The 22,476-nt window shown below is 36.9% G+C and overlaps 1 protein-coding gene across 1 annotated transcript in view; it reads left to right on the forward strand.

Annotated features, from left to right (window-relative positions):
* The window catches only part of LOC139728916 (ankyrin repeat and IBR domain-containing protein 1-like), a 167,353-nt gene that overhangs the window by 134,127 nt on the left and 10,750 nt on the right, over nt 1-22,476 (forward strand). Inside the window, exons 19-21 of the mRNA XM_071639845.1 lie at nt 162-330; nt 10,861-10,940; nt 18,817-18,894. Coding sequence (XP_071495946.1) covers nt 162-330; nt 10,861-10,940; nt 18,817-18,894 — 327 coding nt within the window. The remainder of the gene's footprint in view (nt 1-161; nt 331-10,860; nt 10,941-18,816; nt 18,895-22,476) is intronic.

Here is a 22,476-nt window from a genome sequence, read left to right on the forward strand (position 1 = left end):
TTCTACTTATTTGACATTGATCAGCATTTTTTTTTTCATGCCACCGTTAGAGTTTTTCACAGGTTTTCAAGAATGATTTCTTCCATGATGCAAGCAGTGTTGTTTTTGTGATCACCATTAGCTAATTGAGCCAGTTGCATCTTTGGTAACACTGAAATTAGGATCAACCACCATGACAGCAGGTCTGCTCCGTGCCCTAGAGATGTCTCAACTCCTGCTGATGCAGCAGACAGAGATGCTGGACACCCCTTCTAGTCGAGTGGAGCAGCCTTCCTCTAGTAGTGGCAGTGCACAGCAGAACACCAATGATGACAACAGTCTATTGACAAGGTAGAGGAGCTTGATCATTTTGTTTTCTGAAAACAATGACATTCAAACAACATGCAATATATTGTAAGTACCCAACATGATTCATCAGGGGTGCCACCTGATGCTAAATTAAGCTCAGATGGATGGATTGATACATTGTATGTACATTTGCATACTTGCCAACTCAACTGCTTTTGGCAGATCACTGCTTGTGAGAGATTTAAAAACTAGCGCTGCTCACGTCAGCAGCCTGGACTCTACCCCTTTCTCAAATGAAAATGTTGGCAAGTATGCGTTTGACAAACTAAAGATATCCATATGGTGATTAAAAAGGCTGCCATTGCTGTTAGAGTCAAGCTCTTTTTATCCTTTTACAGACATGTAACTACATGTACCTTACATAATTCTACCCCACTCACATCGTGTGTATGGGGGTATATAGGAATCATTCTGAGGTTGGGTGGCCAAGCAGTCAGTCGGATGGTTGGTCGGTCAGTTTATCCATCGCAAAAATATTGTGGATTGAACTACTTCCTTATTTTTTTAGCAATTGACCTAAAATTTGTCATGTGTAACCACTGTCATAGATGTGCAAGACACCTTTTTCATCAATATTGAGTATTCAATGTTTGCTATTGTAGTGGCAAATTTTCATAAAAATCCTACTAAAGTTTTGTGTTTCAAACTACTTTCTCTGTTTTAGAGCAATTTAGTTTGTATTCGGCACATGTGATCATCGTAATACGTAGTTGTGCAAGACATCTTTTTCATGAGTGCTAAGAAATCTGTTGCCAGGGCAACAACAGTTTTAACCCTAACTGCACTGGGGGGGGGGGGCCTTGGAGGCCCCCCCCCTCGACATTTCGCACGATTACTCTGCAACACCCAATGCTCTTGCCGCGATGCTCTATGACTTTTTTCTTTTGAGTTTCCCGCACATTTTGACGCCAAATTTGTGACGCCTGGGAGTACGGTTCTGAAGTTACATGACTTTTTGTACATGCACGTGAGGCCAAAAAATGGCTAAAAAATGTGATTTTGTGTACAAAGTCAATGCAAATTGAGTTTTTTCACATGGTTCATATAAATATGCTTATTTTTACTCTCAATGGCTAAAATTAGTTTGTTTTAGGAGTATTATGCTTCAAAAAGTGTCTGTGACAAATTTTGTTACAAAAAACAACAAAAACAAAAGGTCAAAAAACAAGGAAATACATAAGAAATTCATGAAACAATAAAATGAATAAGAAATTAATTTTGATACCGAATTTTTTTTCAAGTACATTTGCTAAGAATGCCACAAAGAATAATTATACCAAAAATGAGCACTTTTGGAGCTTTATTTACTGATTTAGATGAAAGATTCTGATTTCTCACATAAATTATCATAATTCATCAAAATAAAAAAAAAGGAGACTATTTTCTAAAATTTAAAAACACGATCTTGTAGATTACATCGCACACTACCATTGTGCAAAGTTCCGCGGCGATCGCGCGATCAACGGCCGAGATCTTGGGGGGGCCCTTGAGGCCCCCCCCCCAGTCTTTCGAGCTACCAAAATAGCCCAGTCTTTTTAGGGTTAAGTTGATAAAAATCATGCAAAATTTTGTTGATCAAACTGCTCCCTCAGTGTATCAGCATTTGAGTTGGAATTTGGGACATATGATTGCCATGAAGACACATTTTTATTAAAGACAAAATATGTGTTGCCATGGCAACAACATTTTTTGTACAAATCATACAACTATATGTATGATTTGAGCTGACTCCCTTTAATAGTTTGGTTCGACACATGTATCAGCCAAAAGGAAGTGTCAGATCCAGCATAACATACACTATGTCTGCCCCAAAAATTTCATTTAGGCAAAAATATTAATAGATTGTGAATAGATTGCTTGTTTGAAGAAACTCTTCTGCAAACTTATCTCGCAATAACCCATTCCTCCCGCAATTCTCCAAGAGCTCCCAGTGCCCCAAACAAGATTTTTTATGCCTCTGCCACGAAGTGTAGCCGGAGGCATTATGTTTTCGGGTTGTCCGTCCTTCCGATGGTCCTTCTGTCAGTAATCAATTTTGTGGACAGCATAACTAAAAAATCGTTTGAGGTATCTAAATGAACTTGGCAAGTATATGTATGAGGGGGTGAAGTTGTGCCTATCAACTTTTGGGTCCAAAGGTCCAAAGGTCAAGGTCAAATGCACAAAATTTCACTATTTCCACATATCTATGCAGTGCCTGAAGTTATTTTCCTGAAACGTAGTGCATACATGTATTACTTAATTAAGATTCTCTAGTGAGAGTTTCGATCATGAGGTCAAAGGTCAAGTTCAAATTAATATTTATGCAATGCCTGCAAGCTCTTTCTTAAAACTTGGTGTATACATACAAATTGTATATTGTATTACCAATAGAGATTCTCTGGGAAGTTTTTGGCCAAGAAGGTCAAAGGTCAAGTGAAAGTGCTAAATTTCACTTCTTTCTCCATATCTCGGAAGTGGCTGAAGGTATCATCATGAAACTAATATTTATGCATGTTCTGCCTGACAGTAATTCTATTGGGAATTTTAAGGTCATAGGGTCAAAGGTTAAGGGTCAAAGGCCAGGTAAAAATTCTACCAATTTACAATTTAATACAGAAATTACACTTTTTCTCTATACCTTGAAATTGCCCAATGCATAGACTTTGATAAAAGGGTTAAAAGTCAAGTAAAAATCCTCAAATCCCCAAATACGGTACATGCTCTTTTAGAAAATGTAGCCATTCATCCAATTAAATCTAGTTCAAGGAAAGTGAACACTCAACACATTATAACATGTCATTTTAATATTTTGCCAATGAGATGAAACTGTCATCACACATTCTCCAGGGCCCCATTTCATAAAAGATGTTAGGATAGCAACTCTTTGCTGGAATGGCAACTTACCGTAGCAACAGACAATCAGGAGGCTGGAATTCCTGTTGTTACCATGACAATTGCCATTCCAGCAAGAGCTGCTATCATATCAACTTTTTGTGAAATGGGGGCCAGATGTACTATATAGACCTATTAGGAGAATCATACATTATGGCGGAGGCATACCAGTCGCCATATTTTTTTTTTTTTTTTTTGCAGGTTGACAAAGAAAGGATTGGTTGGTAATGCATCTGTGCGAAAGAAGTAAAGTGGTAGATGTATCCCCTTTCCACTATCAACTACAAATGCCATCGAATAATGCAAAGTATTGATCAGGCGCGAGGTATGAATCGACTGTGCGCTGATGGGTTCACAAACTCTTTTGTTCTACACAAAAGAGGCACCTGCATGGGGTCAGCAAAAGCGAATATCTACTGAGCTCAGCCTTGACTGCTATGTACATCTTCATACAAGTTTTATAACAAAATACACGCACACTACATTGGAAAAAGGCAATACATGCAGTTTTCATTCTGAGAGAAAGCTAATATTGATAGAAGAAACCCTAATCTTCCTATTAAAGCCATTTTTCTTGGCAGCAATAACACAAATAAACATTAATTTAGGCCATGAATGTAGGCACTCTCTTCTACATTTTATGAACCTGGGCCCTGTTTTATCAAAATTTAAAATCGAATATAAGTCCCAGAAATCTGTGATAACTCTCCCAAATTAATCACAAGTCCATTAATCGATGATAACTTCGTGATCAACTATATCTCTGATTGATTGTATCTTCGATACAATCAGTCATTAAATTTTAATCCATAACTTGTCTCATTACGGCATATGGGGGAAGGCCTTGGAGTGGTTCAGGAGTTACCTGCAAAACCAAAAACAATATATATCTCTGAACGAGAATAACTCAAGTTTTAAATCTATTAAATGTGGCGTCCCTCAGGGTAGTATATTAGGTCCTTTACTTTTTATTGTTCATATTACTTATTTCTGTAAATCGTCTGATATACTCTCATTTATACTTTTTGCTGACGATTAAAATGTTTTCTTTTCTCATCAAAACCCAGTTACGGGTAAATTACAGAATACCGGCAGCCAATCACGGAGAGCGCAAATCGCTCTGAAAAGAGCGTAATTATGCATACCGATAGCAACCATCTGAAATATTAATCCGATCTGCGATACGGTCCGTGATTCGGCTGTCGACAATTGCATTTGTTTACGTGTGTTTTCTTTGGTCTGTGCGGTGAGAAGTGTGGTATCTTACGTTGTTCTCGGGGGTTTCGGGGGTGTCCCCCGAATAATGTAGTTCTAGATCATGACGATGCTTGTAGTCTAGACAATCCGTTAAAATTTACCCGAATTTACGATGTATACTCACGTTTTTAGGAGTCGAGGATAGTCCATATCCTAGAAATCAATAGCAATTTAGGTGAGACAAGAAAACAATCACTTATCTAATTGCTGGTGGTAGCTTACAGTAGCTGCTTACGCACTGTGTGGGTGCGCTTGACAGCCCACCATGTTGACTCTATGCAGTCATACAACAGTACCCTACACATAACAGCTTATGATGCGTACGCGTGCAGTTGTAGCGCGTATTGAGTCTGCAGAACGCACGCATGTTTAATAGTACAGTGTACAATGCGTATAGCAGTTGAGTGCGCACATGTCTCTTGACAATACGCGTATACGCGCTGCCTTGCCAAACTAGTGTGTAGTGTGATTGATCGTGAATGACTTGTGCGATTGTGTTGAAAAAAGTGAAAGGAAGAAGAGCTGCTAGCTGTGATGACGTCATTACCTTTAAGATAGTTCCGTCAAAATCGGCTGGATTTTCTTTATCGATGATTTACTCAAGTTATTTTGATTTAGAGCAGGTTTCCTCTGAAACCACTCAATTTTCATAAAAATTGTGTGGTCAACCTACTTTTTGACGGCCGTTCCGTTCCCGGGCTTTTTTGGGGCCCCAGACGACGGGAAAGATGAATTTCAGCCCTTTGGACTGAAATTCATCTCTAAGGGAGAGCCGCCGGAGACGGGGCCAAAGGCCCCCGCTTCCGGCGGCTCTTATATGCACCAATATGCTAATTTATATGACGCAAAACCAGTATTCTGTAATTTCCCCCCCCCCCCAGTTACTCTCATAGACATTGTCAACTCTGAATTGTAAAAAGTGACTCCGTGTATAAGAGCCAATAAATTCTCTCTTAATCTTCAGAAAACTATAGTATATGTGTTTTAGTAAATCCTTAGAAATATTAAGCACAGTCCATTTTTTATGATACTCGGTTAGAACGTGTATCCCATATAAAATTTCTTTGTATTACAGTGGATGATAAACTTTTGTGGAGGCCTCATATCATTAATATAAGTAAAATAATTTCACGTAATATTGGTATTATTAACAGACTTTAGTTTCACATTCCATCGTCTTCTTTGTTAACATTGTATTTTTCCTTAATATTACCTCATCTTAATTACAGAATTTTGGCATGGGTCAGCGCCCATCAAATTTTATTAGATAAATTATTGTTATTGCAGAAAAAAAGTACTTCGTATTATCTGTGGGGTTTTGCCACATTCCCACTCAGATTCATTATTCATCAAATACAAGATTTTAAAAATTCAAGATTTGTTTCTTTTTCAACTGGGTCAATTTATTTTCAACTACAACACAAATCCTTTCCCCAATATTTCTAATTCAATGTTTCCCAGAAATCAATGTTTTCATGATTATCCTACTAGGTGGTCTAATGAGTTTCATTTACCCCTTTTCAGAACCTTATTAGCTCAGAATACATTTATGTATACCGACCCTAAATTTTGGAATTCATTAAGTTCTGAAATGAAAAATTCTCCATCGTTATATTCTTTTAAGTGTAAATTGAAATCTTTTTTGTTAAATTCTGGCTGAGATATTTATGTTCATTTCCTATATAGGTTACAGCATACATAAGGTTCATCATCACTTATTGAATTCATCTTTTCACAATGAAAAATGGCATTATAAAGTAATGAAATTCAGCATTTTATTTCTTTCTCCACAGCTGCGTGCAGTCACCAGCTGTCTGAAATACTTCCTCAATCTCCTTTTTCATTTCTCTGTCCAGCGTATAGGCATTCTCTCTATCTCCTCTCTTTCATTTCTTCCTTTAAATTTGTTTTTGCTCTATTCCTTTCATTCGTATCCCCCTCTGTTTAGTCATGTCATGTTGTTGTGTCTCTGTTGTTTGTTTCATTTTGTCTTATTTTCTGTATTATGTACTTGTAATTATAATAAGTATTTTTGAAGATATTTTAGAGTGGTCCACAATCTACAAGCAATGCTTTTTAGTGGACCTCTCAGTTCTCATTTTTTAATCCTTCAAACACAACTTTGTAATTCCAGTATGTGTGCATATCTTTGTAAGTTTGTTGATTATCATCGATTGTCATACTTTGTAATGTATATTAATTCATAATATGCTTATGATTGAATTTTTTGACTTACTTTGTGTTATGTTCTGTTGAAAGAAAAAAATGAAAATGAGAATGAGAATGAAATAAATGAAATGAAATGAAATGAAATGAAAATCTCCGTTTTATCAAGAAACCCATAACTGAAATGAATTATAACTTTCTCTCAAATCAACTATAACCTTGCAAATCAATGATAACTATGTCATTGATCCAAAATCAACTAGAGACCATCTAGGTAAACTCAGTTGTAAGGCAATTTACTGAAGAAAGATTGCCGCGAGTTAAATTGTAAGATTTTTCTAGTCTAGCTGGTATTATCACAAACGTCCATCTGTCTAACTGCTAATTTTTTTCTAACACTTAGTTCCATTTCAAGCCCCTAATACGGTCTGTTTCTTATTTCCATTTCAAGCCCCTGATACGGTCTGTTCTTTGTACCCAATTCATGATCGACATGCATTGCTCACGTGACTGCTGAACACGAACAGTACAGGAGTAGTAGTATAGCATCACCCACCTTGCTCGTGTGGCGCCTTGGCAGGCACAACACGGCCAGCCCATCAAGCCAGCAAGGGCCAGCAATCGAGCCCTGGATCAGCTTGTGGGCAATTCCGCAGTTAGAGGGACATGACCATAAAATTTCAATTTGGTTTTTTCCTTGATTTTTGTGTTTGACTTCAGAAAGAACACATTGATAATTCAGGAAAAACTATTTTTCAGGGTATCTTGATAGTTTTCGGTATTGAATTCACCAATTTTGAACAAGTAATCTTTCAGATTGAATTTCATCAGCAAAATCTCCTTAATGGTAAAGAAGATAGCTAGTCAAGTTAAATGCCATTTTCTAGCCACAAATATTGAATTCATAGAGGCAATGCAGTGCTTTCATGGATAGATTAAGTAAAATCGACTTACATGTCTTCAAAATGCAAACATGTGTGCATTTCCCCAACCATCGGACAGTCATGTAACGTTACTAACCAAAAAGTGAAATTATTTACCTCCAGAGAGTATAAAGTGTCTATGAATGATAATATTTCAATTTTTCCTGCTGTGTCCAATGACTAATTGAAATACAAAAATAAGTATTACTAATCATTATAGAAGTTAGAAATAACAGCAGTCAAAATGTGTAACGTTACTAACCACGTAACGTTACTAACGACAGCCTGTGTGTATTGTAACGTTACTAACCATGAAATAAGTGAATAAGACTCCAATGGACAGGTCCTGGTCTGGCAAAATTTTGCCTGATGATAGAGCCAGATGTCAACTACAAGATTACGTGGTCATACAGTAAAAAGATATTGGCTTTTTTTTAGTAAATTAATTATGCAAATTTACCCATGAAATCATATTTTCACCTATAACTCCATAAAAAAGACTGAAGAATTGCTAAATTTTTGTGTAAGAGTTCCTCAAGACACATCAAACAATTTCCTTGCAAAAAAATAGCAAAATCAAAATCAGTTTCTTTTGTTTTTTATTGTTTTGTTAATTTCTTATGTATTTTAATGTTTTTTCACCTTTTGTTTTCTATTGTTTTGTTTTTTTTGCCAAAATTTGTTGCAGGCACTTTTTCAAGCTTATCTACATTACAATTAATTAATTTCACTGGTCAAAGGTTGAAACAATCTAATTAATATCAAATTAACGAAAAAACACAATTTGCATTGGCTTTGCACAAGATACCATGAATTTGAGCTTTTTTCAGGTCGACATGCATTTATGCAAAACATTACATAATTGCAGAACGGTGTACCCGGACGTCGCAAATTTGGTCTCAAAATATGCGGGAGACTTCAATGAAAAAAGGTCATGAAACGATGCAGCAAAATCTTTACGCGTTGCGGAATCGTGGCGGGAAATGTTGGGGGGGGGGGGTCTGCAGCATTCGCATCACTACAGAAGGCTCACAAGGTGTACATTGAGCGATTTTTTTTTTTTTTTTAAACCACTTCCCATGGGAAGGGGCAATTGATGGAGTCTGTGGGCCAGCAGAGCATTTTGTGTGGAAAGTAGTGTTAAAAACAATTGAGGCCATCACTTCAAATTTTCTGTCCCAATTTGAAATTATCATACAACGGTTTGTCAGGGGTAATTACGCTTCAGGTACAGCGAACAGACTTTTTTGTTTTCAGAGCAATGCAGAGATTAGACATTCAAACCGGTCGAAAAGAAAAAAGAAATACTTGTCTTTAGACTTGAATAAACATGAATTCAACTGCAGTTGTAATACACTGTATTATTTGAGTTAATGTCGTGACTTAAACTACTTTCACAAAAATATAAAACATTGCATTATGCTGGATTCCTATTGTGCAATGACTACGCACACCACAATTGGCCATACACTGTACATACTACATACCGGTACATTAGTCTTTGCTCTTTGATTTCTTTCCCCTTTACTAAAGGTACTCTTGATAAGGAACACATTAACTGTTTTGCTCAATAAAACAGGCTTCTTTTGTGAATTACTGTGAGTCATGATGAACAGTGATCGGCAAAGTTATGAAACTGTGGATATCACTTGACCAAGTCTTTAAAAGTGGTACTTTTTTTAGTTTGTAATTCATCCAAACTGTTTTTCTAGTCTTTTTTAACATGTACAAGTACAATGGTACTATACTGCATGAGTTTGATGATTGAAATAAGAGTTTCATGTCTTATCTGATGTTTCTTAGCTTTAACTGTGCATTCTCATGAGGAAACATGTAATGATTTGAGTTAACACACAATTCTGTAATCACTGGACAAACCGTAACGTTACTAACCGTAACGTTACTAACCATGATTTTTGTACTTAATTTTCAAACAAAGTTACAATGAGAAAGGATATTTGGGGTAGATATTGCCCTTAAAGCTAGAAATGAAAAATAAGTGTTGATATATTTGAAGCTATACCAGTTTTAGCAAACTTTTTGTTCAAAGATGCCCATCAATTTTTTATGTCCTTTTTTTGTAACGTTACTAACCGGCATTAAAAGCAGACCTTTCTTCTAGAATAATTCATAAAATGATTTCATTCTTTGCTCTGTTGTAGGTCTACACTAGAATGATCTTTGGTGACATTAATGAGACTTCACATCCACAGACAGAGAAATGAGTCTAATCTAAATCATGAGAATGTCCCTAAAATGTAACGTTACTAATTGCCCTTGTGTAAAACATTACATGAACGTGTAACAAGTTTATGTAGTTCTTCAGTGTTTGTCAATACTCTCATAAGACTTAAAACAATGCATACTGACTTTTACCTTCAGTCACACTGCGCAGATATCCTCTATTACCCAATGCATTCTATCATTAGGCAGATTTCTGGGGCTTGTCAGCGCCACACACACACTACACACTTACATGCTGCACTGTACTATGCGAGCTGTGTGAGCGCTTCGTGTTGTACACATACGTTTGTTTTGTTTTGTATGTACTGTATTGTTTTTTAAGCAGACCATGCAGGAAACTAGGCTCGGCCACCAGTCGTTATTTCGATTAAATACATTATAAGTCATGTGTGATGACTTATACTGTAAATTCCAATCAATTATAAGTCTCTTCGTAAAATTGAAAATTATGGTTGATGTAAAGTTATGATTGATTTGATTGATTATAAGTGGATCAGAGTTATCATTGATTTCATGATCAATGATAACTATCGCTTGATAAAACAGGGCTCTTGATCTGGTATACCAGGTTCCCTTGTATCAGCAGACGCCATGGGAACCTAGTATACCAGGTTCCCATGAGGAATGGATTAAAGTGTTCTCAAAGATCATATTGTATTGGATTGGGGGGGGGGGGTAATGCACATTGGAAACAGAAAATACCCCTGTCAATCATATACTGATATATATTTTGTAAGTTGGTGATTGTAAAATTGTGATGTACCTATGACTATGGGTTCTAGGACAGTTAACCCTCAGTGGACAGCTGTCCCAGGCCCTTCCCCTGACCCTAGCCCTAATCCTAATCCTGAATCTTTTCCTAACCCAAATTCTAACCTTAAACCTTACTCTAACCCTAATCTTTACTCTAACCCTATCACTAACTGGTATTTAGCAGGGGGAGGGGATGTTCAGATACAATGGCCGTGCATTCCATTGCAAATGACATGTTTTTCATGTGATCAGTTCCCAAAGTTGTATTCTGTTTGTCCACCAATATATTGTATAGCTCTCATCGAACACCACGTGTCTCGCCAAGCAGACCGAAGAGCCCGAGGAGAAAAGATGCACAAAGTTTGGTGTCTGAAAGTGAGTAATTTGCCACTATTCTCATTTGCACAGCTCTTGAAATTGCTTCCGCAAATCATAAGGATATTAGCTGTATTTATTTGTTGTGCAGATAATCCGTAACAACAGTCAGAACGAATTGCATTCTTATGTGCTCATAATGTATCTGATTGTAACACATACAAAGGATTGCCATTTAAGCTTCCAAATTTGCAAAAGAAGAGGTATTTTCCATTGAGCACACATCGGTACTGAGGAAAAAAGAGGCAGCTATAAAGTATGTGTACACACAATGAGGTTCTTGTTAATTCCCTGCAGATATGAAGTGGTGGGTTTAAACACAAGACTCCATATTTGCTGAACCAACTTCTTTTTATGCCTCCACCATGAAGAGGTGCTGGAGGCATTATGTTTTTGGGTTGTCCGTCCTTCCGTCCCTCCGTCCGTCCTTCCATCCTTCTGTCCTTCCGTCCTTCCGTCTGTCCGTCCGTCCGTAATCTTGTGGATAGCGTAACTAAAAAACCGTTTGAGGTATCTTAATAAAACTTGGCATGTATGTATTAGGGGGAGAAGTTGTGCCTGTCAACTTTTGGGTACAGATGCTCAAGGTCAAATGGTGAAAATTTCACTATTTCCCCCATATCTATACCTTGACTGAAGGTATTTTCTTGAAACTGTGTGTATATATGTTCTACCCAATAAAGATTTTCTGGTTAGAGTTTTGGGTCATGAGGTCAAAGGTCAAGTGAAAAGGCTAAGATTTCACTTTTTTCTCCATATCTCCGAAATCATCTAAGGTATCCTCATAGAATATACTGCATATGCATGTAATGACTAGTAGTGATTATCTAGGGAATTTTGGAGTCATGGGGTCAAAGGTCAGTGGTAAAAGGTCAAGGTCAACTCTTCAAAATTTCACCTTTTCCCTCATATTTATGCAATGCCTGCAGGATTTTTTTTTATACCCCCGCCAAACGAAGTTTGAAGGGGGTATATAGGAATCAGCGGACGGTCAGGCGGTCGGTCGGGCGGTCGGTCCGTTGCAAATCTTGCGTCGCGAACTACTTCCTCAGTTTCCAACCGATTCCCATAAAACTTGGCACAGATGTGTGCCTTGGGTTGTAGATGTGCAAGACATATTTTTTGACAGTACCCAAAAGTACGTTGCCATGGTAACGGCATATTATGGGCAAAAATGGGTACAAATCTTGCGTCGCGAACTCCTCCCACAGTTTCTGATCAATTTTTATGAAATTAGGTACAGATGTTCATCTGAATATGTTAATGTGCAAGACACATATTTCCGCAGTGGCAAAAAGTGCGTTGCCATGGTAACGGCATGTTATTGGTAAAATATAGGGCAAAATGCTTCATGGCAAAACTGCTTCATCAGTGTTCTTCCAATTCTCATGGAATTCATATTGAATGTTTGTCTTAGGATATAGGTCAGCATGACACATTTCTTGACAGTGACAAAAAGTATGTTGCCATGGTAACAGCTCACATATTATGAGCCAAAATGATGGAAAATTTTGTGTTGCAAACTACTTCCTCAGCTTTTGCCCAATTTCCATGAAACTTGGTACAGATGTGTGCCTTTGGTTGTAGATGTGCAAGACGCATTTTTCGACAGTACCCGAAAGTACGTTGCCATGGTAACGGCATATTAGTGGCAGAAGATCAAGGAAAGATCTTGCGGATTTAACTACTTCCTCAGTGTTTTGACCAAAGCTTATGAAATGTTGTTTTAACCAAAGCTTATGAAATGTTGTTTGGCGGGGGTATAACCAGTCGCTGTAGCGACATTTCTAGTTTTTTTTTAAACTTGGTGTATACATGTTTTACCCAGTAGAGATTCTGTATGAAGTTTTTTTTCCAAAAAGGTCAAAGATCAAGTGAATGTGCTGAATTTCACTTCTTCCTCCATATCTTAGAAGTGGCTTAAGGCATCATCGTGAAACTTAGTACATACAGTGCACTCCCTTTATAACGAAATGCTCGGGACCGGCCGTTTTCTTTCATTATAATGAAATTTCGTTATAACCGAACAAATACAATATATAACAAAAACAAGGTAACCACGTATATATCATATTATGTTTGTTGAATACTCATCATACACTGGAAAGCTATGTGAAATGGGATGGTACCTTTTTGATTTCGTTTGGATGTTACATTTAAAAGAGAGCATAAAGTTCTTTTTGTCACACAATAAGTCGTATAGAAAATGATAGTTTAGGATTCCATTACAGTTCGCTATTCCAAAGATTCGTTTCTCACTAAAGTTCGTTATTCCGAAAGACTCTTTGTTCCGAAGTTTCGCCATTCCTGGGAATCCGAAGGTTTGTTCATTGTTTTGAAGCTTCGCTCTTCCGACGATTCGTTATTCCGAAAGTTCATAATTTAGATGTAAATATATTGTTCGTTTTCCGAAGGCTGGTTGATCAGAAAATGAAATGAGTTTTGTCATTTCAAAGGTTTGTAAATGAAAAAATGAGAATGGTTCACTGTTCCGAAGGTTTTTTAATCCGACAAGGAAATAAGGTTTGTTATTCCGAACCGAAGAAGGTTTGTAAATCAAAAAAAAAAAAAAAAGAGAGAAACGTTAGTTATTTCGTAGGTTTGGTTATCTTAGGACGATTATGAAGTTTGCAATTCCCAAGTTTTGTTAGTGGACACACCTTTTTTAAACTTTTTTTAATGTTCCGATTAACGAAAGTTTAGAATTCCTATTATTTTCTGACTAACGAACCGTCATATCATAAGAACCATATCTCATTGTCGGTTTAACAAACTTTAGTAATAACGAACTGTTTGAATAACGTCAAAATGTTAGTAATAACAAACCCTATTTCATTTCCAAACTAACGGACATTTAGGTGTATCAGAATCTGTGTGTTTTGTCATAAAGTACCTTTGGAACAATAAAACGAACCTTTTTTAATTTCAGATTATTGTATTACAATAATGCAAGTTCCCCTCGGAAACTGTGCAGGACACAAGGAGCGAACACGTACACAGTGATGTGAAGCGTTCACCCATGCAGAGACGCTATAAATGCTTGTTCCGCTACGTATTTTCGGAAGCGATTCGCATTTCGTTATAACGGAGCACATTTCTTTTGTTTTTCTTTGTCAGTGGTACTCAAAAAAGATTTCGTTATAACGAAAATTTCACTATAATTGTGTTCGTTATAAGCGAATTTTGTACCATAGACTTCAATGGCGATAATTTTGGGACCAGAAGTTTTACTTCGTTAGAACCGTGTTTGTTATGACGGGAGTGCTCTGTATTTATGCATGTTTGGCCTGACAGTGATTCTCTTTGGAATTTTGGGATCATAGGTTCAGAGGTCAGGTTAAAATGCTTGCAATTTACTATTTAATAGAAAAATTATATTTTTTCTCCATACTTTGGCAAATAGTCAGTGCATAAATGTATAAAAGGGTCAACAGTCAAGTAAAAGTCCTCAAATCCCCAAATGCATGCTCTCTTAGAAAATGCAGCCATTCATCAAATTAAAACCTAGTTCAACGAAAGTGAACATTGTACCCATTTGTGACAAATATGTCATTTTAAAATTTAGCCAATTGTGTGAAACTGTCATCACCCATTGTCAAGATGTACTATAGACCTATTAGGAGAATCATGTTTTATGGTGAGGCATACCAGTCGCCATAGCGACATTTCTAGTTTGAATTATAAAACATCTTACAAAGAACATCATCTCAAGTACTATGTGACCAGCGATTTGGCAAATGCGTGTTCTCACTACCATTGTCTCACTAACAAAAAAAAAATGGTTATCTGTAGTCCATGCTTGACTTTTCTGTCACAGTCACTGATGTTGATCTGCAGTAATTATTCTAGCTGTAATCTATTATAGGATAGTCTCATGCTCTTGTAACATCTTTCACTAGTGCTTTAATTTCTGTTCTTCCAAAGAGCAGTTTGAGCAATCACAGCAGGTCATCTGGATTCATTTAGCTCTTTTGTGACTCGTTGGCTGTTTCAAACCCTTGTTATCTTTTCTGATAGTCAATAGCTCCGTAGGCTCTCACCAAAGTCTTATAAGATTGCTAACCAAGAACAAGACTCCCTTATGGGTATTATGTAATAAATAGGTCAGTGCACCATAATAACATTACAATTTGGGTAGTGAAAATGGGTGCCATGTTTTCAGTCTTCTGTTGAAGTAGGATATCATCCTGATACCATTGACCAAGGACAATCTGAGAACCCCCCTTCCCTGCATTGTGTTCATTGTACAATGAGGCAGTTATGCAGATGCAATCAAGAAGGGACCAGTCAGTTTTCTCAGTATGAACATTTTGCATTTTCTCACACATGTAAAATGGTAGCTTTGACAGAATGTAGCTTCAGGACCATTATCATCACTGTGGAATAACTGATATATTTTTAAAGTAGAAATTAAAAGTAGTTGTTTTAAACTTCAAAATACCCATTTCAAGATTGGTATTTTGTAAGATTTCTCGGTGACACTAAAGAAGTGTTTTAGCTTGCTGGTTTACGATAACAGAAGTATGTATGATGCAATGATTTTATAACAGGTTTGTGCAAATCAATCTCAACATTTTGGGGCATGACTGCCCTGAGGTCTAAAATTCTGTTTAATCTTTAAGTGGCTGTCATCAGCTATAAAAATAATTTTTGTTGCTTTCTTTTGGAAGGGTAATAATATTCGAATGTAATATTACAACAGCAATATATAGATCCCAATGTAATGGCAGTGTTAATTATGATAAAGATTCCTCTGAAAAGGTCAAAATGTCTTTATGTCAGTATTTTTTTTTTGTGTGTGTGTACCCAGGGCATTTCATAGTCATTCAGTTTATAGTATTTTCCATGTCTTTTATCATTCTATCTGTTAATTACATGTATATTAAGAGCTTCACTGGCTTTGTCTAAAACTCTGATAGAGCATGTAATAAAGTTATGCTATATGTATCAACAATAAGGTTTATGGTCAGAGATGTAATTCGGCATCACATTGTAGGAAGGAAAATGCATGAGCAAAGGCAAGGAAAGGACAGAAAGGGTATGCCACATACATGTACGTTGTATGTAAGATGACAGATAAACTCAGCTAGTTCATTAGCACCATGTATGTATATTTGGAAAATCAAGCTCTCTCTCCCTATATATACCCTATATAATTGCATGGATGGGTGTACCCTAAGTGCAAATTCTTCACTTATAAATTACAAATAATGTACTTGAAAGTAGCTTTAATCAAACTAAGCACTAGAAGCTTTTTGACATGTCCCACCACCACCATAAAAAAAAAATCAAACAAACAGACAAACATTTGATGTGACATTGATATGACAAATGTTTTTTGGCATCACCTTACATCATGAATGCAAAGAGAAATCTGCACTTTGCAACTGTGTGTTGATCTGTATTTCAATGTAGCTTCGGAAGGTGCATTGTTACCTTGACTTTGCACATTTGCTTTTTTGTTATTATTCAGTTTTTATGCTTCTGCCACGAAATGTCGCTGAAGGTATCATATTTTGGGTTGTCTGTCTGTCTGTCCATCCGTCTGTCCGTCCGTCCGTAATGAATTTTGTGGACAGCGTTACTAAAAAAAAAAAAAAAATCATTTGATGTATGTTAGTGAAACTTAAAATATGTATGTATGAGGGGACAAATTTGTATCTTTCAACTTATCTGTGCATTCTCAAGATCAAAGGTCAAGGTTAAATTCTTAAAATCTCACTATTTCCCCTATATCTATGCAATGCCTGAAGGTACATGTGTTTTCTTGAAACTCAATGTATACATGTACAGTGTATTACCAGATACAGAATCTGTAGAGAAAGTTTCAGGCCATGGGGGTCAATGGTCAGGTAAGAATACTAAAATTTCACTGTTTTTTCCTCAGTATCTTGGAAATGTCTGTAGGTATCTTCATGAAACTTAGTACATATGCATATATTGCCTAACAATGATTCTCTTGGGAATTCTAGGGTCACAGGGTCAAAGGCCTTGTTAAAATGCTAAAATTCTAATATTCAATGCTAAAATTATACTTTTTCTCCATACCTTGGAGATTACTCAATACATAAACTATAATGAAACTATGTATTTTGAAAATAGCTCAAAGTATTGTCATGAAAATGGATGTTACCAGTTAGTGATTATTTGAAGAGTTGTGGGTCATGAGGTCAAAGGGCAAGGATCATAGATCAAGTGACAAGGCTCTAATTCCCAAACATTTTGTGCATGATCTGTTAAACAATTTAGCCATCCATCCAAAAGAAACCTAGTTCAAGGAAAGTAAACACTCAACACATTTGTGACAAACCTGTCATTTCAAGTTGTTAGCTCACCTGAGCCAAAGGCTCAAGTGAGCTATTGCGATCGCCCTTCGTCCGGCGTCCGTCGTGCGTCGTGCGTCGTGCGTCGTCCGTCGTCCGTTGGCAGAATCAGGGGTGCCCCCCTTGGGACCCAGGGGAGGGGGGTGGGGAAGGGTTCTAATGGGGCCTAAATTGTACATTTTCATCGTCTTCTTGAGAACCCCATGACCCATTTTCACCAAACTTGGCAGGTAGCATCCCTAGGGAGTTAGGAAATCAATTTGTGAAAATGGGCACCATGCCCCACCCAGGGGGCCCCCAGGGGGCCCAAACCCCCCAAAATTAAGGAATATCTGCAAAAATCTTCTTCTCTAGAACCAGAAGTGATAGAGCTAAGTTAATACTATGAGTTAGTACATTAATGACTGTAGTTTCAAGTTTGTTCATGGCAGAATTAGGGGTGCCCCCCTTGGGACCCAGGGGAGGGGGTGAGGAGGGGTCCTAATGGGGCCTAAATTGTACATTTTTATCTTCTTCTTGAGAACCCCATGACCTATTTTCACCAAACTTGGCAGGTAGCATCCCTAGGGGGTTAGGATCTCAATTTGTTAAAATGGGCACCATGCCCCACCCAGGGGGCCCCCAGGGGTCCCAAATCCCCCAAATGAAGGAATCTTTATAAATCTTCTCTAGAATCAGAAGTTATATATAGAGCTGAGATAATACTATGAGTGAGTACATTAATGACTGTAGTTTCAAGTTTGTTCATAGGAGATCCAGGGGTGCTCCTCTTGGGTAGGGGGGGGGGGGGGTGGTGGTTGGAAGGGTCCAAATGGGGGCCTGAATTGTACATTTTCATCTTCTTCCTGAAAACCTCATGATGGATTTTTGTCAAACTTGGCAGGTAGCATCCCTAGGGGGTCAGGATCTCAATTTATCAAAATGGGCACCATGCCCCACCCAGAGGGCCCCAGGGGGCCCCAATCCCCCCAAATTAAGGAATCTTAAAAAAATTGGGCCCTTATTGTACATTTTCATCTTCTACTTGAGAATGCCTGGTCAAATTTTGGTAGAGCTGTGAATAATTTAGATTAGTGACTGCGTGAAAGGTGAACTTGCGATACTCAGGTGAGCGCTAGACCCGCGGGTCTCTTGTTTTTTTCCAATTACAGTAGGTGAAACTGTTTTATTAGATTGTCAAGACGTACTCTAGGCCTATTGGGAGAACCATGCGATATGGCAGAGGCATACCAGTCACAGTAGCAACTTTTCTAGTTCCTTTCTCTCTCGAATGTGAGGCACATGGAGTGTATGCCATGACTATTGTGTGTGGACAGTAGGGTTATGAGTAAGGGAAAGAGTCTGTGTGGAATATTTGTGCCTGACTTTATAGATATACCTTGTATGCAACCAAACTGTAATTTCATTTACAATGAGAGGAGTTAAGTGTTTGTGATTTGTGACAAACAATTTGATTCTGCAATGTACAGGAGAGATGTAAAAAGTGAACAAAATGTGTAAAGAGTGTTTGTGGTACAAAGTATTCATAAATGTGTCTTGTTCATTTGTGTCAGATGGGAGTGGCAATTTTGATGATGAGTTCAAGCGGGCTATTGAGCTGTCTCTTCAGGAGTCAGGAAGGTCTCCAAAAGGTGAGCAGGCTTTGAAAATAGGTGATTTCAATCAAATAACTGGAGTGAAATCAAAGAGCTTTGTCACATTCCAGCAAATATATGCAAATGATAGCACTAATATAGGAAGCTAGTAATCTTGGCTTATGCAAAACAAGTAAAATGAAAGCAGGGGAGTTTAATTGGCAAAAGTTGTAACAAATGCAGACAAAGAGTCGTAAGTTACGCATGCTTCTAACATATAAATCATTGTCAAGGGGTTATGTTACGGTGATCTTACCGAGGGATTGTAAGACTAATAGAATTTCAAACTACTTACTCAGTTTTTCAAAAGATAAACTCTCACCCTCTAATATATAATATTCATCTTCTACTATTATATACCGTATTTATATATGTGACCATGCATCACAAAACAAACAAGAAGTCGCACTCCTTGATTTTATGTGAGGACTCAAGAAAGGTGAAAAGGGTCATCCAAGTCAATTGTGAATTTCCCATACTTTCTGAAAGAGCTATTCTTCATCTACATTATTCTTGAGTTTGGGATCATAAATTGAATGGGAAAGTGGGTTTTTAGCAGTTTTTCTACAACCCTTTTTGTGGTAGAGAAGTGTGATAAGGTTTTTCTTAGAGGCCCCTTTCCATTTCTTGAAAATCCTTTGCACACTCTTCACTTACCTCTACTAACTTTTGGAAGGATGATGTTACTGCTTTGAAAGTTGACATTTATCATTGACAGGATGTTTTAATAGAGCATTGTCAATTTCAGCTTAATCTGATAATCCCTTCATTGTTGTTGCTACAGTCCTTTACATCATGTTTTTTGTCCCATTCATGGCACAGGTAGCATGGCTTAGTAAAGATTAAGGGCTTGGATAGACTCTGTACTTCAGAGCCTCTTTTCTCAGTTTAAACTTTTCCACAGTATGGGCTTTCTTTCCAATATTTATATAGGTTAGGAGAATCCATTTGAATTGAGTTATACATCATTTTAAAGCTTAGAGTCTGCCTGCTCTTTTAGAATCTGTCCTTAACTGAAAATCCATGTCTGACGACTTTTTGTTGGTTTTGTGATGCAGGGTGATATATATATATATATACATGTATGTGGTCAATAGCACAATCAGGGTATGCAATTGCGCAACAGGGGAAAAATGAAAAAAACTTGGTCAAAATGCTTTTTTTGCTGTTTGTTGTACCTGAGTGTTAAAATTTTCATTTCATGTAAAGAAAGAGTCAAAATTTTGCATTAAACTGCGCATGAATTAGCATTTTAATTAGGGGTGTCGTATTACATTGAAATGACTAATATATTGGAAAAATTCATTAAAAAAGGAGAATGTTTTTTTTTTTTTCATCTGAAATTGCTTTTAGATATTCCTGATAAATATCCCTTTCATTCACCACCAGCACATAGCCATGACATATCACAAAGTATGAATAAATGTCATATTTTCACTACTCAAAATGGATGATCAATTTTGTAGGCATTACTTTGAATTCAAATAAAACCACTTTTAAATATTTTATAATATTTCACTTTTGCCAAAGAGTGAAGAAGTGAAACTTTCAGGAATGGGTAACAGACATATATTGGCCATTATAACAAAGACTTATGAAATTAGAGCTGGTACTTTGGAAGATATGATATTTTTCATTAAAAAATTATCTGTACAGTTTGACCTTGAATGTGCGCATAGTGTTTGGATCCATTCCTATATTTGTAAACACAGATAGAAGAATGAATATGAGGTTTATTGATGACTTGAGTTGATATCCAAGTTGTGACACTCAAACAATGACATATTAAACCAAAATACTATTTTTTAGCTTATGATATCTTTAAAAATTGAAAAAGCATTGAAATACGAACACTGAACATTTATCATATGACCTTCATGCAGTAGAATATGGGTGTGGATCAATCTTTTTTATGCCTCCGCAACGAAGTGGCCGGAGGCATTATGTTTTCGGGTCGTCCGTCCGTCCGTCCGTACGTCCGTACGTCCGTACGTCCGTCCGTCCCGTTTTGTTTTTGTCGATATCTCAAGAACCGTGTGGTGGTTTTACATCAAACTTGGTATGAGGGTATATCCTTGGGGGATAATACTTTGTGTGGATTTTAGGGTCACAGGGTCAAAGGTCAAAGGTCACAGGTTATTTTGTGAAAAAAAAATTGAAATTTCATGTTTTTCTCCATATCTCGCAAATGGTTCAAGGTATCTTCATGGAACTTAGTATATATGCTTGTACCGATGGGCAGTGATTATCTAGGGAAGTTGGGGGTCATGGTTCAAAGGTCAGGGGGTCAAAGGTCAAGGTCAACTCTTCAAAATATCACTACTTTCCTTAAAATGCAATATGCCTGAAGGTTTTTTTTTTTTTTTTTTAACTTGATGTATGGCATGTATTACCCAATATATATTTTTGGGGAAGTTTCTTGCCAAAAGGTCAAAGGTCAAAAGGTAAAAGGTCAAGTGAAAGTGCTAAATTGCACTTTTTCCTCCATATCTCTAAAGTAACTCAAGGTATCATCTTGAAACTTACATATTTATGCATGTTCACCCTAACAGTGATTCTCTTTGGAACTGTGAGGTCAAAGGTCAAAGGCCAGGTTTAGATAATGCTATTTTCCCATTTGATACTGAAATTATACTTTTTCTCAATACCTTGAAAATTACTCAATGCATAAACTTATAAAAGGGTCAAAAGTCAAGTAAAAATCATCAGTTCCCCAAATACCTGCACTCTGACATTTTAATCATTCATCCAATTGAACCTAGTTCTAGGAAAGTGAACATTCAGCACATTTGTGTCAAACCTGTCATTTTAATATTTTGCCAATTGTGTGAAACTGTCATCACACATTGTCAAGACATTGTACTATAGACCTATTAGTAGAACCATGCATTATGGCGGAGGCATATCAGTAGCCATAGCGATATATCTAGTTTCCTCAGCAATTTGTAAAGATATAAAAAAATAAGTTCTTATTGCTCAGATTTGCTAAAATTTTCACACACTAGATTGCTACATATGTACAATTCATGGTTAAAAAACCAAGGATATTCAATAAGAGGAAAAGATTCTTTTAACCCTATTCTAACAGGGCTATTTGAGACTACGTTTTTACTGAGGGGGGGGGGGTCAATTTGACCCCCCCCCCCCCTTCAGATCTCGGCCGCCGATTGCGCGATCGCCACGAAATTTTGCCTGAAGATAGAGCTGGATGTCAACTACAAGATTACATTGTAATACAATAGAAAGATATTGCCTTTCTATTTTTAATAAATTAATTATGCAAATTTGTGCATGAAATCATATTTTCACCTATAACTCCATTAAAAAGACTGGAGGGTTGCTAAATTTTTGTGTCGGAATTCCTCAAGACACATCAAACAATTTTCGTGTAAAAAAATAGCACAATCGTTATCAATTTCTTTTGTTTTTTCATTGTTTTGTTAATTTCTTATGTATTTTATTGTTTTTTCGACCTTTGTTTTGTTTTTTGACCTTTTGTTTTGTTTTTTTTTTTGCCAAAATTTGTTGCAGGCACTTTTTCAGGCTTATCTACACTAGAATTGATTAATTCCAATGATT

This window comes from Diadema antillarum, unplaced genomic scaffold (assembly GCF_040938485.1).
Source record: "Diadema antillarum isolate AM-2024a unplaced genomic scaffold, OU_Dant_1.0 seq00000205_RagTag, whole genome shotgun sequence".
Taxonomy (NCBI): domain Eukaryota; kingdom Metazoa; phylum Echinodermata; class Echinoidea; order Diadematoida; family Diadematidae; genus Diadema; species Diadema antillarum.